This window comes from Trachinotus anak, unplaced genomic scaffold (assembly GCF_046630095.1).
Source record: "Trachinotus anak isolate AG129_WGS33_773 ecotype Australia unplaced genomic scaffold, CSIRO_AGI_Tana_v1 ptg000010l, whole genome shotgun sequence".
In the NCBI taxonomy this organism is placed as follows: domain Eukaryota; kingdom Metazoa; phylum Chordata; class Actinopteri; order Carangiformes; family Carangidae; genus Trachinotus; species Trachinotus anak.
This window is the reverse complement of record NW_027273861.1, coordinates 5,605,727-5,627,132: the sequence shown is the minus strand read 5'-3', so window position 1 is coordinate 5,627,132 and position 21,406 is coordinate 5,605,727. Positions and strand designations below refer to the sequence as shown.

At 43.3% G+C, this 21,406-nt stretch overlaps 2 protein-coding genes across 12 annotated transcripts in view; one reads left to right on the top strand and one right to left on the bottom strand.

Annotated features, from left to right (window-relative positions):
- Window positions 1–8,120, top strand: part of tp63 (tumor protein p63) — a 33,461-nt gene extending 25,341 nt beyond the window's left edge. For 5 of the 11 annotated variants that reach the window (XM_071487136.1, XM_071487139.1, XM_071487134.1 and 2 more), the window contains 10 exons: window positions 161–347; window positions 442–557; window positions 1,158–1,267; window positions 1,385–1,521; window positions 1,742–1,824; window positions 1,924–2,048; window positions 4,690–4,835; window positions 5,253–5,400; window positions 6,429–6,522; window positions 6,621–8,120. In XM_071487136.1, the coding sequence (XP_071343237.1) occupies window positions 161–347; window positions 442–557; window positions 1,158–1,267; window positions 1,385–1,521; window positions 1,742–1,824; window positions 1,924–2,048; window positions 4,690–4,835; window positions 5,253–5,400; window positions 6,429–6,522; window positions 6,621–6,917 (1,443 nt within the window). In that variant the 3' untranslated portion in view covers window positions 6,918–8,120. Of the gene's footprint in view, window positions 1–160; window positions 348–441; window positions 558–1,157; window positions 1,268–1,384; window positions 1,522–1,741; window positions 1,825–1,923; window positions 2,049–3,477; window positions 4,646–4,689; window positions 4,836–5,252; window positions 5,401–6,428; window positions 6,523–6,620 lie in introns of those variants that run through there. The other 6 variants (XM_071487137.1, XM_071487135.1, XM_071487141.1 and 3 more) reach the window with 4 other exon arrangements.
- Window positions 8,121–8,538: 418 nt separating this feature from the next.
- On the bottom strand, window positions 8,539–15,416 carry zbtb11 (zinc finger and BTB domain containing 11). The gene is made up of 10 exons (XM_071487133.1): window positions 14,888–15,416; window positions 13,884–14,134; window positions 13,529–13,760; window positions 12,414–13,447; window positions 12,009–12,329; window positions 11,511–11,925; window positions 10,112–10,229; window positions 9,857–10,015; window positions 9,602–9,777; window positions 8,539–9,513 (listed from the first exon to the last, which is right to left on the bottom strand). Exons 1-10 carry the CDS (start codon window positions 15,195–15,197, stop codon window positions 8,972–8,974), a joined length of 3,558 nt encoding a protein of 1,185 aa, XP_071343234.1. The 5' UTR covers window positions 15,198–15,416; the 3' UTR covers window positions 8,539–8,971.
- Window positions 15,417–21,406: the final 5,990 nt, after the last annotated feature.

Below are 21,406 nucleotides of genomic sequence, written 5' to 3'. Positions count from 1 at the left end.
TGCATGGTTCAGGCAACAGGTGTTACACGGATCGATCTGTGCTTTTAAAATTTAGGCCTCATGAACAATGATTATGTTAAAATATTATTCCCTTTCTCAGTTTGTCTGCGAAGCTTCATCTAATCTTTTTGTCTTTTGTCTTGTTTTTTCTACCTTTCAGTACTCAACAGAACTGAAGAAGTTATACTGCCAAATTGCAAAGACATGTCCCATTCAGATCAAAGTCCTGACCACCCCCCCACAGGGTGCTGTCATCAGAGCCATGCCTGTTTACAAGAAAGCCGAACATGTGACCGAAGTGGTTAAACGCTGCCCCAACCACGAGCTCAGCCGCGAGTTCAATGATGGTCAGTTTTTTTGATTTATTGAAAAAAATGTAATTCTCACTCATGTTTGACTTCAATAATCAACATTTAATGACACCACTCACGTTGCATACAGGTCAGATCGCCCCTCCCAGCCATCTGATCCGCGTGGAGGGAAACAACCATGCCCAGTATGTGGAGGACTCCATCACTGGAAGACAGAGTGTATTAGTGCCTTACGAACCTCCCCAGGTGAGCTGTCTGTCATCCCTGCCCTGTCAGCGACACCTCACCACCTCAGCATGACTCTGACAGACAGAGCTCTCTTAGAGCCCGGCCTCTCAAGTTCAGCTGCTCAGTCCTGACACGCTGCCCCCAAAACCCCTCAGTATGAACAATAATTCATCTCCACACAGGCCTCAGAGGGCCCTTAATTTATTTTTTTAGGCCCTTATACATTATAAACCCAGTCTGTAGGTCATAAGGCAAGTTATGGCATAAAATTAAAAGCCATGTTGCATTACTTGATGATCTAAATGATCTAATTTAATTACAGTTGAATTTAAAGCTTTAACTCTTCTTTAGAAGGCAATGTGTTAGAAGACAATAAACTGTGACAGCTGATATAATGACAGTAAATCATACAAAATCATACACCTAATTTGAATATACGAGTGAAAAAAAATTCAACCATTTCAGTGCAGTTGTAAGTTAACACTCTTAACACTGAGTTTACATGAGCTGAAGTAACTGTTTACCTCTGCTATTCTGCAGTCAGTTTTTCTGTGTCTACCTGTTTTTCTTCTGTGTCACCAAGTGTTGTCACTCACCTTCATTCATTCACCTCCTCAGGTGGGGACAGAATTCACTACAATTTTGTACAACTTCATGTGCAACTCGAGCTGTGTGGGTGGAATGAACAGACGCCCAATTCTCATCATTGTCACTCTGGAAACAAGAGAGTAAGAGACGCTATCATTCATCGTTCTCATTCTCAGTAGTTGCCAGTCATGCCTTCAGTCAAGTGGTGGATTGTTTGTGACCGAGGTTCTGCCTGCTGTGTCCCTGTCTTCTCCCAGTGGTCAGGTATTAGGCCGCCGGTGCTTCGAGGCCAGGATCTGCGCCTGCCCGGGCAGAGACCGCAAGGCAGATGAGGACAGCATTCGCAAGCAGCACGTAACAGACGCCACAAAGAGCAGTGAGGGTACGAAACGCCGTAAGTAGCGTTGGTGCTGGTGATGGGCTGACGAGCTTTGGTCTTACCTGACGTGCTGCCAGTGCCAAGGACCCTGACCCGCTGCACTCGCTAACACTCAGGGCTTAGTGAATGCTGCTGATCTCGCTCCCTTTCCTCTGCTTGTTTTCCTCCTGCTCTGGCTTAGGCTGAACCTTTCAGCACATGACAGTTGTTCTCACTTGGTACTCTCCTTTTTCAGCCTTCCGCCAGGTTTCCCATGGCATCCAGATGTCCACTATCAAGAAGAGAAGATCTACAGATGAGGAGGTTTTTTGTTTGCCTGTAAGTGTTGTTTTGCTGTTGGAGTTACTTTGAGAAATAGTTTTTTGTGGGATTTTCTGACCTGCTTACTGACCGTTGTCTTTCTTTGTGTCTTTATAGATCAAAGGTCGTGAAATTTATGAGATTTTGGTAAAAATCAAAGAGTCTCTGGAACTCATGCAGTTTCTTCCACAACATACCATAGAATCATACCGGCAGCAGCAGCAAAATCTACTTCAGAAACAGTGAGTACCAGGAGAGATTTTTAATAAAGTAACACTCTTTTATTCTCAGGCACAATATGAAAGACAGACCTACATTACTTGTGAGGTTCACCCTTGAATTCAAGTGGACTTGTTCCCTTGTGCTGTGTTTTTAGCTACCCACTCTCTTACCCTGACTACATTGCTTGTTTGCTCACACAGAAGAGAAGCTTTTTTTTTTTTTTTTGGATGAAATTGTTTTTCTTTTGAATAGACTGCAGCGATTTAACTGACTAACCATGACTGACTTGTAGCTGCAAAAGTGGATTGCACTGATAAAGGCTATGCATGAGATTTCTTGATTCTATTTATTGCTTTCACTGAAGCATTGCAGCTATCAAGTAAAAGCTGATAATAGTTGCTCTAAAATGGATGTTATTCAGTGTTTCCCAGCAGCTGAGAATTTACCTAGAATTTGCTCAATTCTAGCAACTTTAGAGGGTGAGCCTTGCATCAAGTAGAGCTGTTTTTCTTCCCTTCCTGCTCTCTCATGGGATATGAGCCAAAGCTGATGAATCGTGACAAATGTACCTGGCTATGCTTTGTTAAGGGGAAGCTTCCAAAGATTCGTGGTAACGCCTTTGGGTGCTCTGCCAGGTTTGCACAACAGCACCCAACAAAATCCGTGCCTTAGTCTCATCTATTCACTTCAGCATAATTAAGACTTTCTCAGACTCAAACTTTTTTTCTCGTCCACGCCCATTTCACTATAAGCAAAAAAAAAAGAGATGGGTGTAAATGATAGTTTGACAGCCCTGTGATGATAATTATTGCTTATGTTATAGTTTCCCATTAAGAGACTGCCAGACAGCCTCACCGTGAGTTAGTGTGAGCATTTACTGTTTTTTTTTTTTTTTTAATTTTATTTGTGTTAGTGGCTACCTGTTACTTCGTAGATTCATTTCAGATTTTAGTGGATTTGTTTTTAGATATTTGTATTTGATTATTGCATGCTTTCCCTGTTTTTCTACGTGTATTCTTTAGAACCTCACAGCCGACATAGCTTCCTTCTCTCTCCTGTAATTTCTAACTCCTACAATGTTTCCCTCACAGCTTTTGAAATAAAAGGTTCTGTCAACAGCGAATGTTTCAGATCTTTTCTTTCCTTCCACTTCTAAATAATATCACTGCACATTCCTGTTCTGAACCGCTGTGATCTGTGTCTGCATACTGCCATCTTCTGGACAGAGATGTTAGTGCAGAACATTGCTGTAGTTTTAAATTACAGCTGACACAGACAACTCTCTTTTGTGTGTGTCTCTCCATCACTGTTGTTTTTTCTTCCAGTAACATTTATTAAGCTGCTTTTCTCTACATCTGGGCCTCTCTGGGGTCACTCACTCCTCTCTCCTCCTTCATCAGTGAGCCCTTATTTCTCCTCTCTCTCTTCTTTCTGGTTCCTCCCCTGCAGTCTGATAAAAACCCGTCTTGGTAGCCAGCTCCTGGAACCTGCAGGAGAGCAGAGGCGGCGCTGCAGCTCCTCCTGAAACTCTGCCCCACATTCCTCCTCCTTCTCCTCCTCCCCCCCGATACACGGACCTCCTCTCTGTCTCCTTTTTATCAACTTTGATTTTTCTGATCTCCTAACTTTTTGCCTTTCCTGGGATTCTGCACTGGGGATGTGACACTGAAACTTTCTGTTTCTAAGATCTGCTGCTGCTGCTGCAGCTGCAAGATCACGGAGAATCACTTCTCCTGTTGAGACTGTGCAAACTGCAGACAGTGTGTAGGTTGTAGCCCTACATGCTGGACAAAGTTAATCTTTGTTTATCCACTCTTAACGACTGGCTCTGCTGAAGTTTTCTTGAAATTCATAGATTGTAATTTTTGCATGCATTATTTTTGTCCATCAAAATGATATTTTTAAAGTAGCCTGTTGCGATGACGTCCTCACTTTGTTCAGGTCATCCCTGTTTATCATGTATCTGTAGCGTAGAGTCTGTTTGTGAGGTGTTCATTCATTCAGCCTGTTATTCTGGCTGATGTTGGCCAGGAACCAAGCTTCAATGTTTGTTTTTCTATTTTACTCAAGAGCTTGTTCAACTGAATGTGTTTTGCCTTTGCATCATCATGAGAGCTGGACTCACAAACTCTTGTGGGATTTTGGGGGGGGGGGGGCTCTTATTATTAAGAGAACTTTTTGCTAATGCTGGTCATGTTTTATAAAGTCACTGCAGGACAGTTTGTGTGTTTGTTTTTAACTTTCCTCAATAAAATGTCTTTTAATAGAAACTGCAGGTGTTCACTTTGTTCGTACAGAGCAAACTGACTCTGTGACCATTCTGTTTGAAACAGATCATTTTGTTATTTCTGTAGCTGTTGCACTTTTGTCTGTCAGATTTTAATAAATGGCTTTTTCTGGCTTGAACTCTGTCCTTTTACTGGTATTTCATTAAAGAAACATGTGGTCAGTATGAGGAGGAAACCCTCTCTGGACCCAGAACTGACATGTAGTTACAGTAATATTCTGTTATCAGTTTTGTTTAGAACTATTAACATTATTGTGAAAGTCAGTCATTATTGTTTCCATTAAAGGCCATTACAGACCAGGCTGTTTACAAAGCTGAGCGTTGTTGAACGATGATGATAGTAACGGCCTGTAACCCCATCTCTCCTGCCCCAGGACCTCGATGCCGTCTCAGCCCTCCTTCGGCTCCAGCTCCCCAACTCACGGAAAAGTCAACAAGCTGCCCTCTGTCAGCCAGCTCATCAACCCCCAGCAGCGTAACACACTCACCCCATCCAGCATGTCTGGAGGCCTGACTGACAGTAAGTGTGGCCCTTTGTTTCTTTTCCTGTCTATCTCAGGCTGTACCCCCCTACTCCTCCAGTTGTCCCGTCCCTCCTGGGCATATTGTATCCGTATAAGAACAGCATGTCCAGGCAGGCAGGAGGGGATCTGAACACCCCTCCCCACACACACATACACACACACACACACACACACACACACACACACACTCACACACACACACACACACACACATAAAGCTTCCCCCTCAAAAAGAATGTGATCCCTGCAACAGTCCCCCGCTGGACCTGTTATGATGCACTATGTGTCATGTCGACAGTAACCTCTGCATGCCCCCCCTACTCCTCAAAAACCATGTTTGAATTGACGTTACATAATTTCAAAATCCCAGAGCAGTATAAGAAAGCTCACTGTAGCTGCTTTTGTCTCTGCAGTGACTCCTATGATGGGCACTCACATCCCCATGAACGCTGACATGAGTTCACTGAGCCCCACACATGCACTGCAGCCACAGCTACCCCTGGTGCCTTCTTCCCACTGTACCCCCCCTCCTCCATACCCCATGGACAGCAGCATCTCCAGGTACCTTATGAAACCACAGTGGAAAAGAATCATTTTTTTTCTTTTTTTTTAATGTATCGAGGCCCAAAGTGTTCAATATTAAATAAATAAATATATAAGACATTATAAAATAAATAATGATATGACTGATATAATAAATTAAAATAGTGAAAAAGAAATCCTAATAATTTTTTACGATTTCTTTAACATTTTCATAGTATCACACTTTTTTCACAGTATCTCCTTTACAATAGTGTGTTTTTATTTCATAATGGCATTTTTCCTGACAGTGGTGTTGTCACGCCATTTTTAGCATCCTCAGCTGCTGCCAGATTTAGCCCTTTAGCTCCCGTTAGCTGGAGTAACAACGTCAAAGTAACTGAGTCAACCAACCAGAGGCTGCTGCTGTAAATAAAATATACACAGACACAGTACCAATGTTTCATTTAATTTAGCTAACAAGGCTACACATGCTACCTGACTAGCTGGCTAACTATTAGAAAAATTAGCCGTGCTGGTTAATCAAGAGTTATCTCAGTGGTGTCTTTCTTCTACTGTTCTGTAAACAGCAAATTGTCTTTCTCTTTGGTTGTTGTAGCCAACAGCAGCTAGCTAGTTAGCTGGCAGTTGTTGAGCTTGGTGAAAGAGTGGACGGGCACTGGTGACAAGTCTACTTTCCAAGAAAAATAAATGGATAAAAGAAATGTGTTACTGGGGGGAATAAATGCCATTATGAAATAAAAACAAACCTTGCAAAGGGACATTTTGTATTTAATCATTTTCTTCAACTTAAAAGAAGGCACTTGTTGTTGAATGCAGTTCGTATCTCTGAGTTATGTCCCATGATCTTAAATCTACAATAAGTTTTGCTCTATATTCTAAATATTTAGAGACAACAGACTGTATTTATAGACCAATATTAAATCAGGTCTTAAAAGTCAAACGTAGAATTTGTTGATGAGTTTGCTGTAAAATGACATAAATTTGATATGAACATTAATAAGATGAAGAAGAGTTTGTAAACCTCGTCTCCTCTGTTCCTCCCACAGCTTCCTTATACGGCTGGGCTGCGCAGGCTGCTTGGACTACTTCACAGCACAGGGCCTAACCAACATCTACCAGATTGAGAACTATAACATGGAGGTGAGCCCTTGCCTATCCAACTCGAGTCATTTGATGGGTTAGAGAGAAGAGTGGCTCCCCCTGCGAATACTAACGCTCCCCTGTGTAATGACCAATAGGACCTGTCCAGGCTGAAGATCCCTGCAGAGTTCCAGCACACCATCTGGAAGGGCATCATGGAGCACCGTCAGGCCATGGATTTTTCCCCACCTCCCCACATAGTGCGCACCACCAGCGGGGCCTCCACTGTCAGCGTGGGCTCCTCTGAGGCCCGAGGCGAGCGCGTCATTGACGCTGTGCGCTTTACCCTGCGCCAGACCATCTCCTTCCCACCCCGTGACGAATGGTCCGACTTTTCCTTCGACCTGGATTCTCGCCGCAACAAACAGCAGCGCATCAAGGAGGAGGGAGAGTAAGACGCCCTCTGTCTTGATCTCGATGCTACCATTTCCCATTTCATGCCTGCCATTGGAACATTTCATTTGAAAACCTGGTATTAGTGCGAACACTGCTGAGAACAAAATACATATTCACATAGAAATGCACTTATTTTCATTGTTGTCTGGTTCTCATTATCGCAGAGAAATGAATGGTGTTGGGCAAAGGTGCATTTTATAATGTTGTAGTTTCTTGAGAGCACTTAAGAAATGCTGAGGATTTCAAGATTACTTTGAGGTTTTGTTAAGTGTTCATGATTCATTCCCATGTTATGACTGGAGACAAAACTTGCATTAAAGGGCTTATTAGGGCTTATATTTCTACTATGGGCCATAGCTATTGTATTTTAGTTTTTTATACTTCTACGTTTTCACCTTGTACCAGTTAGTCAAGTACAGTGGTTTTTCATTTGTGGCCGCATTGCCAGCATTGATTGTACATTTCAAACATTTCCTTTCAGAAGTATTATGTCAGTTGATGGGCAAATTATTTTCTGCTGTACCTTCTATATTTTGCTTTTTTTATGTCTGTTGTGAGACCAATGCATCACCTTTTTGTGTCAGTTTGTGAAGTATGGGTGCTTAAGTGACAGATGGTCGCTCATTTGATGTAGCCATATATAGGCCTAATGCTCTTGACCCAGTGTTTGACAGCACAGAGATACTATGACTGATGTTTTGTTTGTTCCTGTTTTACTGCTGTGCAAAAGTAAAAGTTGATTGCATTTTAAGAGCAGGCTTTAGCTCTTGCGGTGGATGCCTAGCACAAGTATTTTTTTTATGGATGAACCATGTTTTGGTAGAGGTTTATTTCATTTGATAACTGCCCAAATCCTGATATAAATGTATATAAATTTGTATAGTTCTTTTTTGAAAGTCTCCCTACAGAAAATGCATAATTTTCATCATGGAACAAAGCGTACTGATGTGAATATTACCTGGTGGCTTTACCAGAAAGAACAATGTCTGTATTAATTCAGAGGAGGAACAGTATGTGCATAATCCTGCATTAGCCTATAGCCTGTTTTCAATGTTGTTTCAAGTAGTCATCACTGTTAGACAGCAGAAACTTTTGGATTGTTCGTATTTTTGTACAATGTGTTGTAAATATGTTGCAATATACCAAGGGTATTTTGATATAAATTTGAAATAAATATCCATACTTGCTGTATTGCATGTTAATGCTTCTTTGTGTGAAGTTATTACAAGTGTGGCTTCATTGAAATATGAACTCCTATTTCCAAACACTGAGGCCAAAGTGGTGAAGCAGCCACAGACAACACAAGCCTGCATTTCATCAGAGACTCCTCGGAAACAAACATTACACGTGATTATCAGAGTCCATTTGAGATGACAACTCACTTTGAGAGACAATTTTGATATATTTACATTTAATCATTTAGCAGACGCTTTTATCCAAAATGACTTACAAGTGAAGGACCTCACTAAAGCTTCAGTGCAGTACGAGACCTTTGTCTAAGTCCTAAGTACCACATCTATTCCATAAGTGTGAGGAGATCAGGTGCACTGAAAGTGATAAAATGAGTATCTCAGTTTCAGCTCCACATTCTCAGTTGGAATAAACTAAATTTTGACTATGTTCTGATCATTTTAACAACTTTATTATTCTTAATATGTAGTGCAACGAAATATTCCTGCAAACATGACGTAAATGAGCCCACAGCCACGATGACTGAGGTATGAGACGTTTTTTTTTTTTTTACAGTGAAGTCTTTTCTGTCAGCAACTAAAGCCACAGACCGGAGACACATGAGTGCCAACTGTCATACACTTCTAACGTAGCGACTCATCTTGTTACTGTAGGCCCCTATATCTAGCTATTTACACAAAACAGAAATGTGAATGCGTGCACAAACACACCGTTCTGGGCTGAGCAGAACAGAGTAAATACTTGACCCATAGTTCACTTACATTATGTACATTTTAAGAAAAATAAGCATCTTTTTACATTCTGTTACATTTTGTACAGACTGGGAGAAACAATGTGATCAGTCTGTGTGGGAGAGTCCTGGTTACTCGACTTCAGCCACATGAGCCACCTCCACCTCCATGGTCTGGATCACCTCGGGCGCTTCGTCCAGTTTGCCCCCTGTGAGCGCCTGCTGGGCCAGGACGTAGTTCACGACCTGCATGATGCCCTGATCCGAGAGCGTGGCCACGGAGCCGTCGCTCACAGCCTGAACGGCCTGCACGGCCTCCACAGCCTCCACCGTCTCCTCTGTGATCAGCACCGTCTCTATCTCCTCTGCAGGCGGCTGCTGGGCGGGGCGGAGCTCGGGTGGCAGGTCGGATGCCAGGATGCTGACGGCGTGCTCCACCTGGGTGCCCTGGTTGTGGAACTGCAGGGTGTCTTTCTCCAGCATGATCTTGCCGGGGAGGTTGTCGCTGTGGTATTTTGCCATGTGTTTACGCAGAGTGCGTGCATCAATGTGGGCCTCCTGGCACATGGGGCACACGTACGGCCGCTCTCCTGTGTGCGTGCGGACGTGGCGCTTTAGAGAGCGGGCGTCGGCCCAGGCAACGCCACAAGTCAGACATTCAAATGGCTTCACTCCTAAAGAGAGGAGATGGAAAAATAATCAGCATCATAAAAACAAATCAGATAAACGGCCTCGCACAAACACATGAAGTCAGACGCTCACCCTGGTGGTTGTTGATGTGGCGTCTGTACTCTCGGAGCTGAGTGAACTTCCTGCCACACTGCTCACACTCCCTCTCCAGGTTCTGCTTTACTCGGCCCTTCTTCCCGTGCGTGGCCTTTTTAACGTGTCTCCTGAACAGAGCCTTCTCGAAGAACTCCTTCCCACACACATTACACCTGAGGAGACACGTTGACATGTGTAATGTGCAGCCATGTTTGACACGAGCAGAATGTGCTCTTCACCTGTTAGACTCACTTAAAGGGCTCCGCCACGCTGTGGGACTTGACGTGGGAGTACCAGTCCTTCTTCCAGCTGTAGCACTTCCCACACACCTGGCACTGGAAGGGCTTCAGGCCCATGTGCTTGTTCATGTGCTGCTGGAGGTCTTTGGCTTCGTAGAACCTCTTATCACAGCTGCAGGAGGGATGAAGTGGAGTGAGTAAAATATATTTAAACCTCAGCTCAGTTCATGCATCGGCTCACGGATGTGACGGTTGAACAGCTACTCACTGAGCGCAGGCGTATGGACGGACGTCAGGTTTGGGCTGGTGCTTCTTCAGGTGTTTGCTCAGAGCTGAGGCTCGATGGAAAGTTGCTCCACACGTGTTGCAGAGGTACTTTGATTCACCTGTTTAAGGACCAATATTCACACAAAACTGAACTTTGAGGCAAATAGTGAAGCTGTGTGCAAGAAGGAGCATCAGGAAACTGTCCTATTTCCACATTGACAAGACAATGATGACCTTATTCTACTTTATTCTACTGTGCTTTTGTTGGATTGATTTTATCTCTCTATCTTTAGACAGCAGGAATTCTCTGAATCTAATTGTTAAATGGTGCAGTCAGCTGATTAGTGAGTCACAGCTTAAGCCCTGTTTCCCAGACACTTACAGTTATGAACAGTGAATTTCAGTTTCTTCCTCCAGGACAAAGGTTCATGCTCCCATAGAAGAAGCAGAACAGTATAAAGAGCTTTGTTCCAGCAGCCATCACTCATATGAATAAGTTGTAGTAAAACTGCATAGAAGCAATGTTTGATTTATTTATTTCCATGTACCTTGTACACATTGTGTTGTCTGTGCCGTGTGTTAAATGTGCGTGTGCTGACTCAGTTCACTGCAAACCAAATGTACCTACAGATTCCAATAAAGGAACCAAACAGCGAAAACAGCTTCACATTATTGGTTGAATTTACGCTCAGGTTCAGTTCACTTAAATGATAAAAAGTATTTCATCACTTCAGCATAAACGTTCAGTCAATTGTAGAAATGTTTTTTTTTTTCCAAGTAACAGCGTTTATTTTTTTGGAACAAAGTGAACTGATTCACGGGGGAAGACGTGAAATTTGGTTCAAGGCACCAGAACTTATTATTACCTCTTGTTCTTTTTGAGAAATAACAACTGTAAGGGACTGAAGGTTCAAAAATATCGAGTACGCTCCAGAAAAACAGAGCTAAAGTCACTTTGAGACGATTATTTTGTCAAATACTGTCACCATCCAGCCATGTAACTAGTCAGACCTTTAAATGTGGAGGTGAACTCATGCTCCTACCATGAAAGGGGGGGGGGGGGGGGGTTAAATGGTCACAGCTTTGAAATCTATTATCTCGCTGTTGCTCTGATAACTGACAGCACCCGATCTGTTGAGAATCATCATTCACTTTAATGCTGTGATCATCACAAACATATTCAGCTCCACTGTACTAAAGAGGCAGGTATCCGAGACCCTGCGCAAATCAAATTGCAAATTTTAGCATCTAAATCTCAAACAAACTTGACCTATAGGAGCAGAGCTGCGACATGATATCATCAAACCTTCCAGCCAATCAGAAACCAGAACTTTCAGTCTCTGGTGCAACTGTTCAGCAATTTGGGTGAAAAATAAACTGAAACTGCCGTGTGTACGGACCTGTGTGGAGGCTGGTGTGCTCCTCCATGCTCCTCTTGCTCACAAAGGACTTCTGACAGAATTCACACTGGAACTGTTTGGTGACATCGTGCAGCGCTCTGTGCATCTTCAGGCTGTGCTTGTGGGCAAACGTCTTGCCGCAGACCTTGCAGGAGTGAGGCCGCACGCCGGTGTGGTTCAGCATGTGGATCCGCAGAGAGTACAGCTTGGGTAAGGTCTTCCCGCAGATGTCGCACACAAACTCTCTTCTGGTGTGTGGCAGTGACGTCTTGTCATCCAAACTGCTGTGCACCTTCCCCTCAGAGCCCTGCTCCGCTGAGGATTTGGCGATGGGTGCTCGCTGGCTGCTGTGCTGCTTGTGCCTGGCGAGGTGGGCGCGGAGCGAGGTGGCGTACTGGAACTCCTTACTACACAGCTACAGGGACACAGGAGCAATGTGGTGAGAAACTACCAACGTTAATAATTAAACGTGACATGCTGACCAGCACATGAACTTACGCTGCACTTGTATCCACGAGCTTTCTCGTGTTTTAATGTGTGCATGATGAGAGAGTAGCGTCTTTGGAAGGACATGCCGCACTCAGAGCACGTGTGCTCTCCGTCCACGGCGCTCTCTGCTGACGGTTTGTCCTGGCTGCTTCCAGTCTCTGGCTCTGCCGCCTTCGTCGCAGCCTCCTCTGTGCTGAGCTCTCCGGCTGCCGTTCCCTCTGCGGCGCTGGCCTCTGGTTCAGCCACAGACTCAGAAGCAGACGGTCCTTCGACTTGTTGCTCCACTGGCTGCTTTGGTGGTCTTCCCCTCTTCCCAGGCCTCGGACCCACCTACAGAGACATTTATATATTTGAATAATTTTTCACTCTTCACAAAATATGATGGAAAATGTAAATTACAATATGACGACGTACCTTAGGGGTCATGGCACGTGGTGGAGTTGAACTTTTCTTCCCCTCCTCTTCATCCTCCAGCCCCATATGAAGCCGAGCATAACCGCCTTCAGCGATGGAGCGCTGCCGGAGTCGTCTTCTGTTGGGGTCATCTGACATCATCTCCTGCTTGTCTGCTTGGCCTTCATCAGCAGACGGATCCTCCTCCTCAAGTGGCACAAACTCCTCTGTCTCCACCTCCTTCTTCACCTTGGCTGGACGCCCTCGTTTGCGTTTCTGGGGTGGAGGAGCTGATTCCACCGCCTCCTGAGGCGCTGCTGCTGCTGCTACAGCTACAGCGGCTGCTTCAGCAGCGGCTACAGATGCCAGCTTGACGACCTCTGGTGCGCTCACTTTGTCTGAGTCCACGTTTATAACAAAGGCTCCTGCTTCTGCGACCTGCGGCTGCTCCATCGCGAGGCAGGCTGACACCACAGCGAGGGACTCGCTGGCCCCGGCCTGTCCACTGTGGGTGACCACGGTCATCGTCTCCCCCTCCATTCCATCTGCACTGCGTGAGATGAGAGTGACAGTCTCTCCTGGCTCGGCCTGTCCACTGTGAGCGATCAGAGCCACCGTTTCGTTCTGACCTGCCTCCCCAGCATGCACTTTGTCTCCCTCTACAGCTTCAGCAACAACTGTCATCGGCTCCTGGATGAAGGCATCTTTGGAAGGTGCAACAAAAGCCAAAGGCTCGCCTGTTACAGCAACACCGCCCTGGGTGACCACCGCCCTGCCGTCACTCTGTATGGTCACCATGTAGGCAGCAGACTCATCCTTTAAGCCCTCCTGAGAGGCCGACTGACTCGACACCACAGTGTGCACATCTCCTCTCTGATACACCGTCAGCTTCTGCTCCTCCACCTGTTTATGCACAGATTCACAAATCTGCAACACCTCTGTCATCAGCAGATGCCGGGCAAGGTTGGCGATGTCCGCCATAATGCAGAAGTTAAACGTAAGCGTGGAAGTGTAGGCAAAGTCCAGCAGCGGGAGGAAGCTGGCTTTGGTGAAACCTGGAGAGAGAGAGGACTGAAGGTTAAAACTGAGCCAGCGCGCAGGACAGTCAGCACGGACATAAACAAACTGAGGCTCACCAGAGAGGTCGACCACGGCCTCATGAGTGGACACGGCCCCCTTCTCAAAAAAGAGCTCGTTGAAGTATTCACTGCATGCTGCCAACACAGCCTTGTGTGCTCGGTACTCCTCTCCTTCAATCAGCAGCGTGATGTCACAGAAGTGATTGCTGAGACGCTGCTGGTTGAGTTTGTCCAACATGGTTTGGCTGTGTTTGGGCAGGAACTGATTCACCTCGCCCTTGCTGTCCACCTGGAGAGAACACACACACGAGACACACCAACAAAGACTCCGTTAACAAAACACTCAGTTATAGGGAAATCAGCATCACACTGTTGTAGTCATTAGGCTGGAAACGACATCTCTCAGACTCACAAAGACCAGTTCATGCTTGGGCATCGTCTTGGCCAACTTGGATCTCAGATGAGAAGACGAGTCAGCTGAGAATAAGGTATCATCCCCCTCTTCTTCCTCTTCCTCCTCCTCCTCCTCCTCATCATTCACGTTGGCAGCTGCCTTGCGTCTCCCTGGCCGGGAAAAGAGTCGAGGTCCGGAGCCGTCGTCAGTCCGCCTGCTCTGACACTGAGCACACTCTCGGATGTGGTCTTTCACATTCTTCAGGATACCTGCGGGCGTCACAGAAGAGACAAGTCACTCACTGGTGACAGCCAGCCATGGTGCTTCCTATTTCCTGTTCTTAGTGGCTTGTGTGGTGCTGTTGAATTGTATTGCATTATATTGAGGGATTTTAAATAGTTATATCAATAAGGATAGACTAAATCTTAGTAGAGCTGTTACTAACAATTATTTCTATTTAAGATTTATTTGGAAAATATTTTCGAATTAATTGTTTGGTCTATAAAATGATAGAAAACAGTGGAAAATGTGACATATTGCTTGTTTTATCTGATTATCAAAACTGCTAACTATATTTAATTTACTATCACAGAAGAATCTGTTGGCTTTAATTGATAATGTCGTTGCCCCTGTAACGTTTTTATGTATTTATTTTTTATTCCTGTACAAATGTAAACTTGTAAACGTCTGAGTGGTGCATTCAAGTGTAATCATGTATTTTTTTAATAATGTTGTTTAAGTAGCAACATCATTTGGTCTTTAATTGTATAAGATTAATAAATTCTCTGTACTTCTAGGATTACAAATACCCATTTCAGAATAAAAGGTCCAACGACAAGCACATGAACTAACCACTAGATGGAGGCGGAGAGTGTCTGTGTATGGTGGAGACGGGTGGCGTATGTGTATATTTTTTATGGGCTCATGTTTACATCAGCTCTCCGACTGTTTTGAGCGCCTGACGGTGACAGCCTCCACCTAGCCCCAGTGCTGAGCCCCAGTGCTGAGCCCCAGTGCCTCACCTCTCCACCAGTACTTCTGAGAGATGAACTCCCAGGTGAGTTGCTGGTTGAGGTGCTCCCCTCCTTCCGTGATGTGCGCCTCGCTGATAAGTTCCTTCCTCCGGCCGTCCTGCAGCACCACCTCCAGCTCCGTGAAGTCATTCTGCCCCTTCAGTCGACGCTGGTAAAACAAAGTCCCGTTCCTCACAACGTAGCAGGCAGCCGCTTTGCGTATTTTCCTCTTCGTGTTTCCAGGCGTCCCCGGCGCGTATGGCTCCCGCTCATCGGTCAGATAGCGAATGATGGCCAAGTAGCTTTCTTCACACGACATGGCTCAGCCGACTCGCGTTTTTCACAATTACGGATTTATCTCGAAGAGGAGGGTCCTCTTCGGACATGTGTAATCGAGATACAAATTTTATACGCCGTTCAGATAGGAGATAACATGAATTAGAAATGCTTCGACAACATTTCAAAATGTTTCCAAAGGTGGAACTGCAGTTCACAACCGTCAGGGTAGACTTGCCCGAACAGACAAAATGGCTGCTGCACAACCGGATATTACGTCGGCAATGGCGGAAGCACACAGTGACAGTAAACCACCACAAGAGGGCGCAGTGTCCAAAGTTATAACACTGTAGTTTATTTATGTGTGGATTTAGTTATTGTCTTATTTTCATTTATTCCTTGATTTAATCATTGTTATTTGAATTTATCCCTCTTACTGGCAGTGATGTTTCTCTACTTTATTGTAATTAATCCAGATAACGACATATTGTGGTGCTTGGTTGATTTGTCTGTTTGTTTTCTTGAGTTTAATAGAGATGCTGTTGTACCTAAAGTTTGATTAACTTTGGAGGCAGCTGTAACAGTAAATTACTCAGCGCTATAGCTGAGTAAAAGTGTGTAACTTCTCTTCCAGTAACATTAAAGTGGTGTAATTTTGTTGCTTTTCACTTTTGCTAAACTGTGCAGACAGTTCACTCCAGAAATGTGTCATTTCAGTCCCAGCCTCCAGCAGCTGTGTGGTTTGTTTTTCCTTTCTTATGCTGTCACGCTCTACATGTGCACTCATACTAACTACATATTTACACACACAGTACAAGTTATTATTCAGATGGGTTTAGATGTTTTACGTCCTACAAAGATTTAGCTTTGAGCTTCTCTGTATAGGCTGTCAATTAAATTTAAAACCAATATTTTCCCTTCTGAATGTATGGAGTCAGTAAAGAGGCAAGCAGAACGAGACGGCCACAACTTAGCTCCTGTGTAACCTTTTAGTCAGAGCCATGTTCACTTGAGTTTAAAGTTTTAAGGCAGAAGTTTATATTTCTGACCTCCTCAGCTTGTAATCCACCACATGGACCCTCAAATCCTTTGCTCAGACTCTCCTTTTTGTTGTCCAAGTTTAAAATCCAAGGATGATGGAACATTTTCCATTGTTGGCCCCCAGCTGTGGAACACTTAACCTCTCACTGTCAGGTTTTTCTTGGCACTTTAAATCCTGTCTCAAGACCTCTTTTTTACATTAGTTCTTCAGTCCACACAAACATTTGCCATTTTAAAATGCATTACTAATGCTAATACTACAGAAATACTACTAGTGTTGATACTAGTAGTACTACTAATTGTGATTACTTCTTCATTACCATTACACTCAAAATAAATAAAGATTATAATAAGTATTTATATTTTTTTTTTAAATCTTTATTATCATTATCTTTATTACCATTACACAAGGTTTTCTAGTGATCAAAATTAAAAGGGAGGTGAGGTTTAGATTCACTTCCTGTGTGAGAGTATTTTTTTGTGGTATTAGTCAGTATAGAATTACCTGAAAAAAACAGCCTTCAAACTTTATACATACATATAACATATTACAAAGCCCACATGTTCTGTTATGTCCTTAGAAACAGATAAACAAAATAAAAAATAAAGAATAAAAACAAGCCTTTTAGCATATATGTCTGGTACGTAAGAAATTCGGCCTAGTTTTAGATTACACAACTTTAACTGAATTTCTCAGTGGTGGAAGTCATATATCTGTACACATTCCACATTAGCATCAGTTAAGCATCCGAAGTGTCACTTATCACCTCATGTCTTCAGATAAAAGTCTTTCCAACCGGTCAGAGATTTGTGAGGAGTGAGATTAAAGAGATGTGAAGTTTTCAAGAAGAAGTCATAGTTGACTGTTTGCATACCTACATCTGATGCAATGATGATGATGACACTCTTCTTCATTGACACCTGAGGGGAAATTCTTTTTGTTTTCATTCACAGCAAACTTTACTGCAAAGTCAGACAGCAGAGACATGCAGGAAACGATACCCTCGTAGGTGGTGGGAATTTTTCAGCATGAAACTGGGTTCTTTAAAACGGAGGTTCTAAACTTTTTTTTTTTTTTTTTTACATCAAGGACCCAAAACTGACACAAATTAAACCACAGATCCCCATCTAATAACATTTTTACTTTTAGAAGTTTTATTACAGAAAGTGTTTGAAACCCACGTCCAAAATAGTCAAATAATCTGTCATTCTGTGAATTATGGATGGAATTATAGTGAAAATAAATATTACAATATGCATACCTCACTTTGAGAACCACTGCTTTAAGATGATCCATCCTAACCACCATCTATGTAGGCTGCGTATCAACACAGCTGCTTGTTTTAGAGATGTCACAGAAAATCTATAGTCCTTGTTACAAAGTTCCTCCTGTCACCAATGTTTTGTGTATTAGTCCCTCACAAGGCTCCAGCCGCTAATTACATAACCATCCTGAGTCCGAGGACTGCAGCAGTGTTTGCTGAGTGCTTTCAATCTTGATCAATTTACTGATTATTTTTCAAGTGAGTGATTATTTAATAACAGGACAGTCTACAGTCATGCTAGCAGCTCTGTAGACTGTGCTTTGAGCTAGATACGAACAGTTTCATGCTAACATGCTCAAAATGACAATGCTAACACCAGATGTTTAGCAGGTATAATGTTTACCATGTTCACCATCTTAGTTTATTGTGTTAGTATGCTAATATTTGCTAATTACTGCTAAATACAAAGGACAGCTGAGATTTAAGGGGGCGTCATTAGTCTTACAGGTATGAAGTCATAAACCAAAGCACTGGAAAATGACAACTATGATGGCACAAAAGGAAAAGATAGAAGGTAAGAAAAATCTTAAAGTTGGAGGAGTTGGAACCAGCAAATGTTTGGCCTCATCCGTCAGTTACCAGACTTTACATTGGTTTTCTGTCAGTTAACTAAAAGATTAATCGTCTACTTGTTTTAGCACTAATTGACACAACTTCAATTCACTTCAGCTTACAGGAAACACTCGGGCAGCTCAGATACCGTCACTGTCTCACAAAAGAAACAGTTTTCAGTTTGCTTCTTTATCCCCCACCACCAAATAAAGGGAGGGAGCATGAATCAGCTCCACTTCTTCCATCTATTAGTCACACACTGATGAACTGAAAAAAATTACACTGACTGTTCTGTTTTTGTTGAAACTTGTAGGAATGATGTGTCTGTGGGTGGCGCTACAGAGTTAGTTTACACGTTGGTTTTTGAGAGGAGGAATTATTCATTTCACCTCCTCACCACAGTGTCACATTTTCACAGAATTACTCTGATCTGGAGGGGGAGGGGCGGCACATACCTTGTTGCTCATCCATGTGTCACATACCAAACTGGCCATGAAATACCAGTCAATAATGGCCTCATGTTGTTGTTGCTGGGGATTGAAAGAAAATGTTCTCAGAGCTCTGGATTATGTGGAAGTGGCCATTTTATGCAGTCACTTCTCTGTCTACTGTCTGAGTATGAGACAGACTTCCACCGGTTGTCATGTCTTGTCAGCCAAAGACTGAAGCTGCTCTTTTCAGCTGCTTCAGAATCTGCCTTTGTGGCCTGAGCTAAACCCTGGCAGCAAATCTCTGACTCACTGAATAAACTGGCGGCTCTCAGCTCACCAAGAGTCAGCCTGTAACTCTGGCTTAGGGCTTTTCATTCACCCTCAGTTACCACAAAAGTAAGTCTGAAGTGCCTCCCTACATATACAGAGGGAAGAAAAGTGTTGGACTATTTGCTTATTTCAGGTCTTTGGTCATTCGTGTCTTGTTTAACTTCCCATACAGAGCTGGTTCGATGTATTTAGTTCCCCGTCCTCTGAGGCAGAGATTTAATATGTTTATTCTCAGTTGCTGTTGGCAGGCACCTCAACACATGTTGCTGAGCGTTAACATGAACGTTGGGAAAGAAGTTATTTGCATTCTGTGTCAGTGGACATTCAGCTGACACTTTAACTTAACTATTACATCACAAATAGCTTGAATGTTGAATCAAACCTGAGATGCCTTTCATATTCAAACAAAGCTGTCTCTGTTTAGTACCACTGTCACCATGCAGCTTGAAAGCTGGTCTGCACACTTTGTCACTTCCTCTTGCTGAGGTATTTGGTTCAGCATTCATTTCCTCCTCTCTTGAGGTATTGTTTGGTTTTATCCAGGTCTGTTGGTACAAAGACAAAAGCATTTGTGACTGAAAAGAGGAGGGTTGGTGTATGTTTCAAACACACTCTTGTGAGTCAAGGGTTTCTGGCATATGCAAATAAGAGGGAAATCCAACACCCACAGAGTTCAGTTCTAGTAAAAGCTGAAAGCTTAAAGGAATAGTTTGACATTTGTGGAAATATGTTTAAAGGTCCCATATTTTACACTTGTCCAGTGTTTTAATTGAAGTGTTGATCTCCATAAGAAGACATATTTGTGGTTTTATAAACCAAAAACCATCTCTTCTCTCAGGCTTCTCTCTGGAGCCCTAGCAACAACAGGTCGGTGAGCCAATCAGAAGAGAGGATCTGAGCCTGGTTGAGTCTGATTGACTGTTTTCTGAGAGATCAAATGAAAATAAAGTAGATTTCAGGTAAATACTCAGAGAAACCAAATCCTGCAAAGCTGGACGATGGGTGCGGCTGGGCCAGGTTTGGGGAATGGCCGAGTCTGGTGAGTGTTTCATTGTGACATCACAAAATTAAAAGCACAGTTTCTGAATACAGGCTGTGTGCATTTTCCATGGATTGAAAGTTTTGATATTTTCACAGTATCAATACAGAACTCAGAACAGTTTTGCAGTCAAAAAAGACATGGAAATCTAATTTTACACAATATGGGACCTTTGATCACTTTCTTGTTGAGTAACATGAAAAGTGATGCCGCTGTCACTGTTAGCTTATCTTTGTATAAAGACTGAGAACAGGGAGGAACCAGCTCACATCTGTGCACTGGTAAAAAAAAAAATCTGCCTACCAGCACCTTTAAAAGAAATATGCCATTTTAGGAAAATGCTTATTTTAGATTTATTAGATGAGAGGATTGATACCACTTCATAACTGTATGGTAAATGTGAAGCTAACACTAGCAGATAGCCAACTTTGCTTAGCATACTAGAGAAGGGGGAAAATGCAAGTCTAGATCTGTAAGGGCTTAGTTTTGTTTGGACCCAAGAGCAGACACAGAACCAGCAGTTATAGGTGGCGATGGCAGGGGACAGGCAGGCAGATGAGTGGAGGGAATAGCAGAGTCCAGCTGGTGGAGGGATGGAGAGTGTGCAGAGGAGGTGTGGAAGGTGATGGCTGGGGAGGTAACTGACACAGCAGATAACAGGTTAGCAGGATGAAACACTCTAGGACAACATCTCAAGTAAGTTGGTCACTGAGAAGACTGATTGTGTCACCTCGGTGCAACTAGAATGTCCCATATCAAAGGCTCTGTCCGATGCAGCAGAGAAATCCAGGCTTCATTTCCTGGGTTAACAAAGGCTCCAACAGGAGACTCCTTTGTGGCCCAACCTATCCCAAGATGCCATCTGGACAACCTAAACTGTGCTTTCGCAGCCCCTGGTGTCTCCCAGTGTGTGAGCCGCAACCAAGCCGCAACCAATCAAGCTACAGCTGTGCCCACTGGCACTGCACAATGTTATGAACGTAAAGGATAGGATGCAGTTTCTAGGAACAAGTTGTAATATTTCAAAATTATATAGAAAATTACAGGACAAATGTTATAGTTGCAACATGTAGACAATTAAAACAATTAAGCGTCCCACTGTACTACAACTGCAACTAATGATTATTTTCATTATCCATCACATTGGTGATTGCCTAAAGTGATGTCTTCAAATTGCTTTTTGCATTCAACCAATCATCCAAAACCCAAAAACATTACTTAAAATATATGTGTTTCCCAAAAAATTATCAAAATGTTCTCCAGCAGAAAGCCTCAAATACCCGCAGATATTACCCAGTGCTAAATAGATTAAGTAAACTTGTAAACTTTTACTTTACATAATCTCTAAGTGCCCCAGGTTTCCCGTCTCCATCATGACTGTGTCGTACTTGACCTACATCAGGTCTGTGTTTTAGTGCTTGTTGTGATAAAGTGATAATCGGCTTTGCTGCTGTGTCCACTTGCTACACGATGTTATGTTAATGTCAGAAAAATGTTTCTGTCTGTAACTTTTCTATTTTCATCACAGGCACCT

Excerpts from the sequence above, each read along its gene's own strand:
- zbtb11 (XM_071487133.1), bottom strand. The coding sequence starts at position 15,197 with ATGTCGTGTGAAGAAAGCTACTTGGCCATCATTCGCTATCTGACCGAT. Across the intron at positions 13,761-13,883 it reads CCAAGCATGAACTGGTCTTT|GTGGACAGCAAGGGCGAGGT; the intron begins GTGAGTCTGAGA and ends TGTTCTCTCCAG. Across the intron at positions 12,330-12,413 it reads CACGTGCCATGACCCCTAAG|GTGGGTCCGAGGCCTGGGAA; the intron begins GTACGTCGTCAT and ends ATGTCTCTGTAG.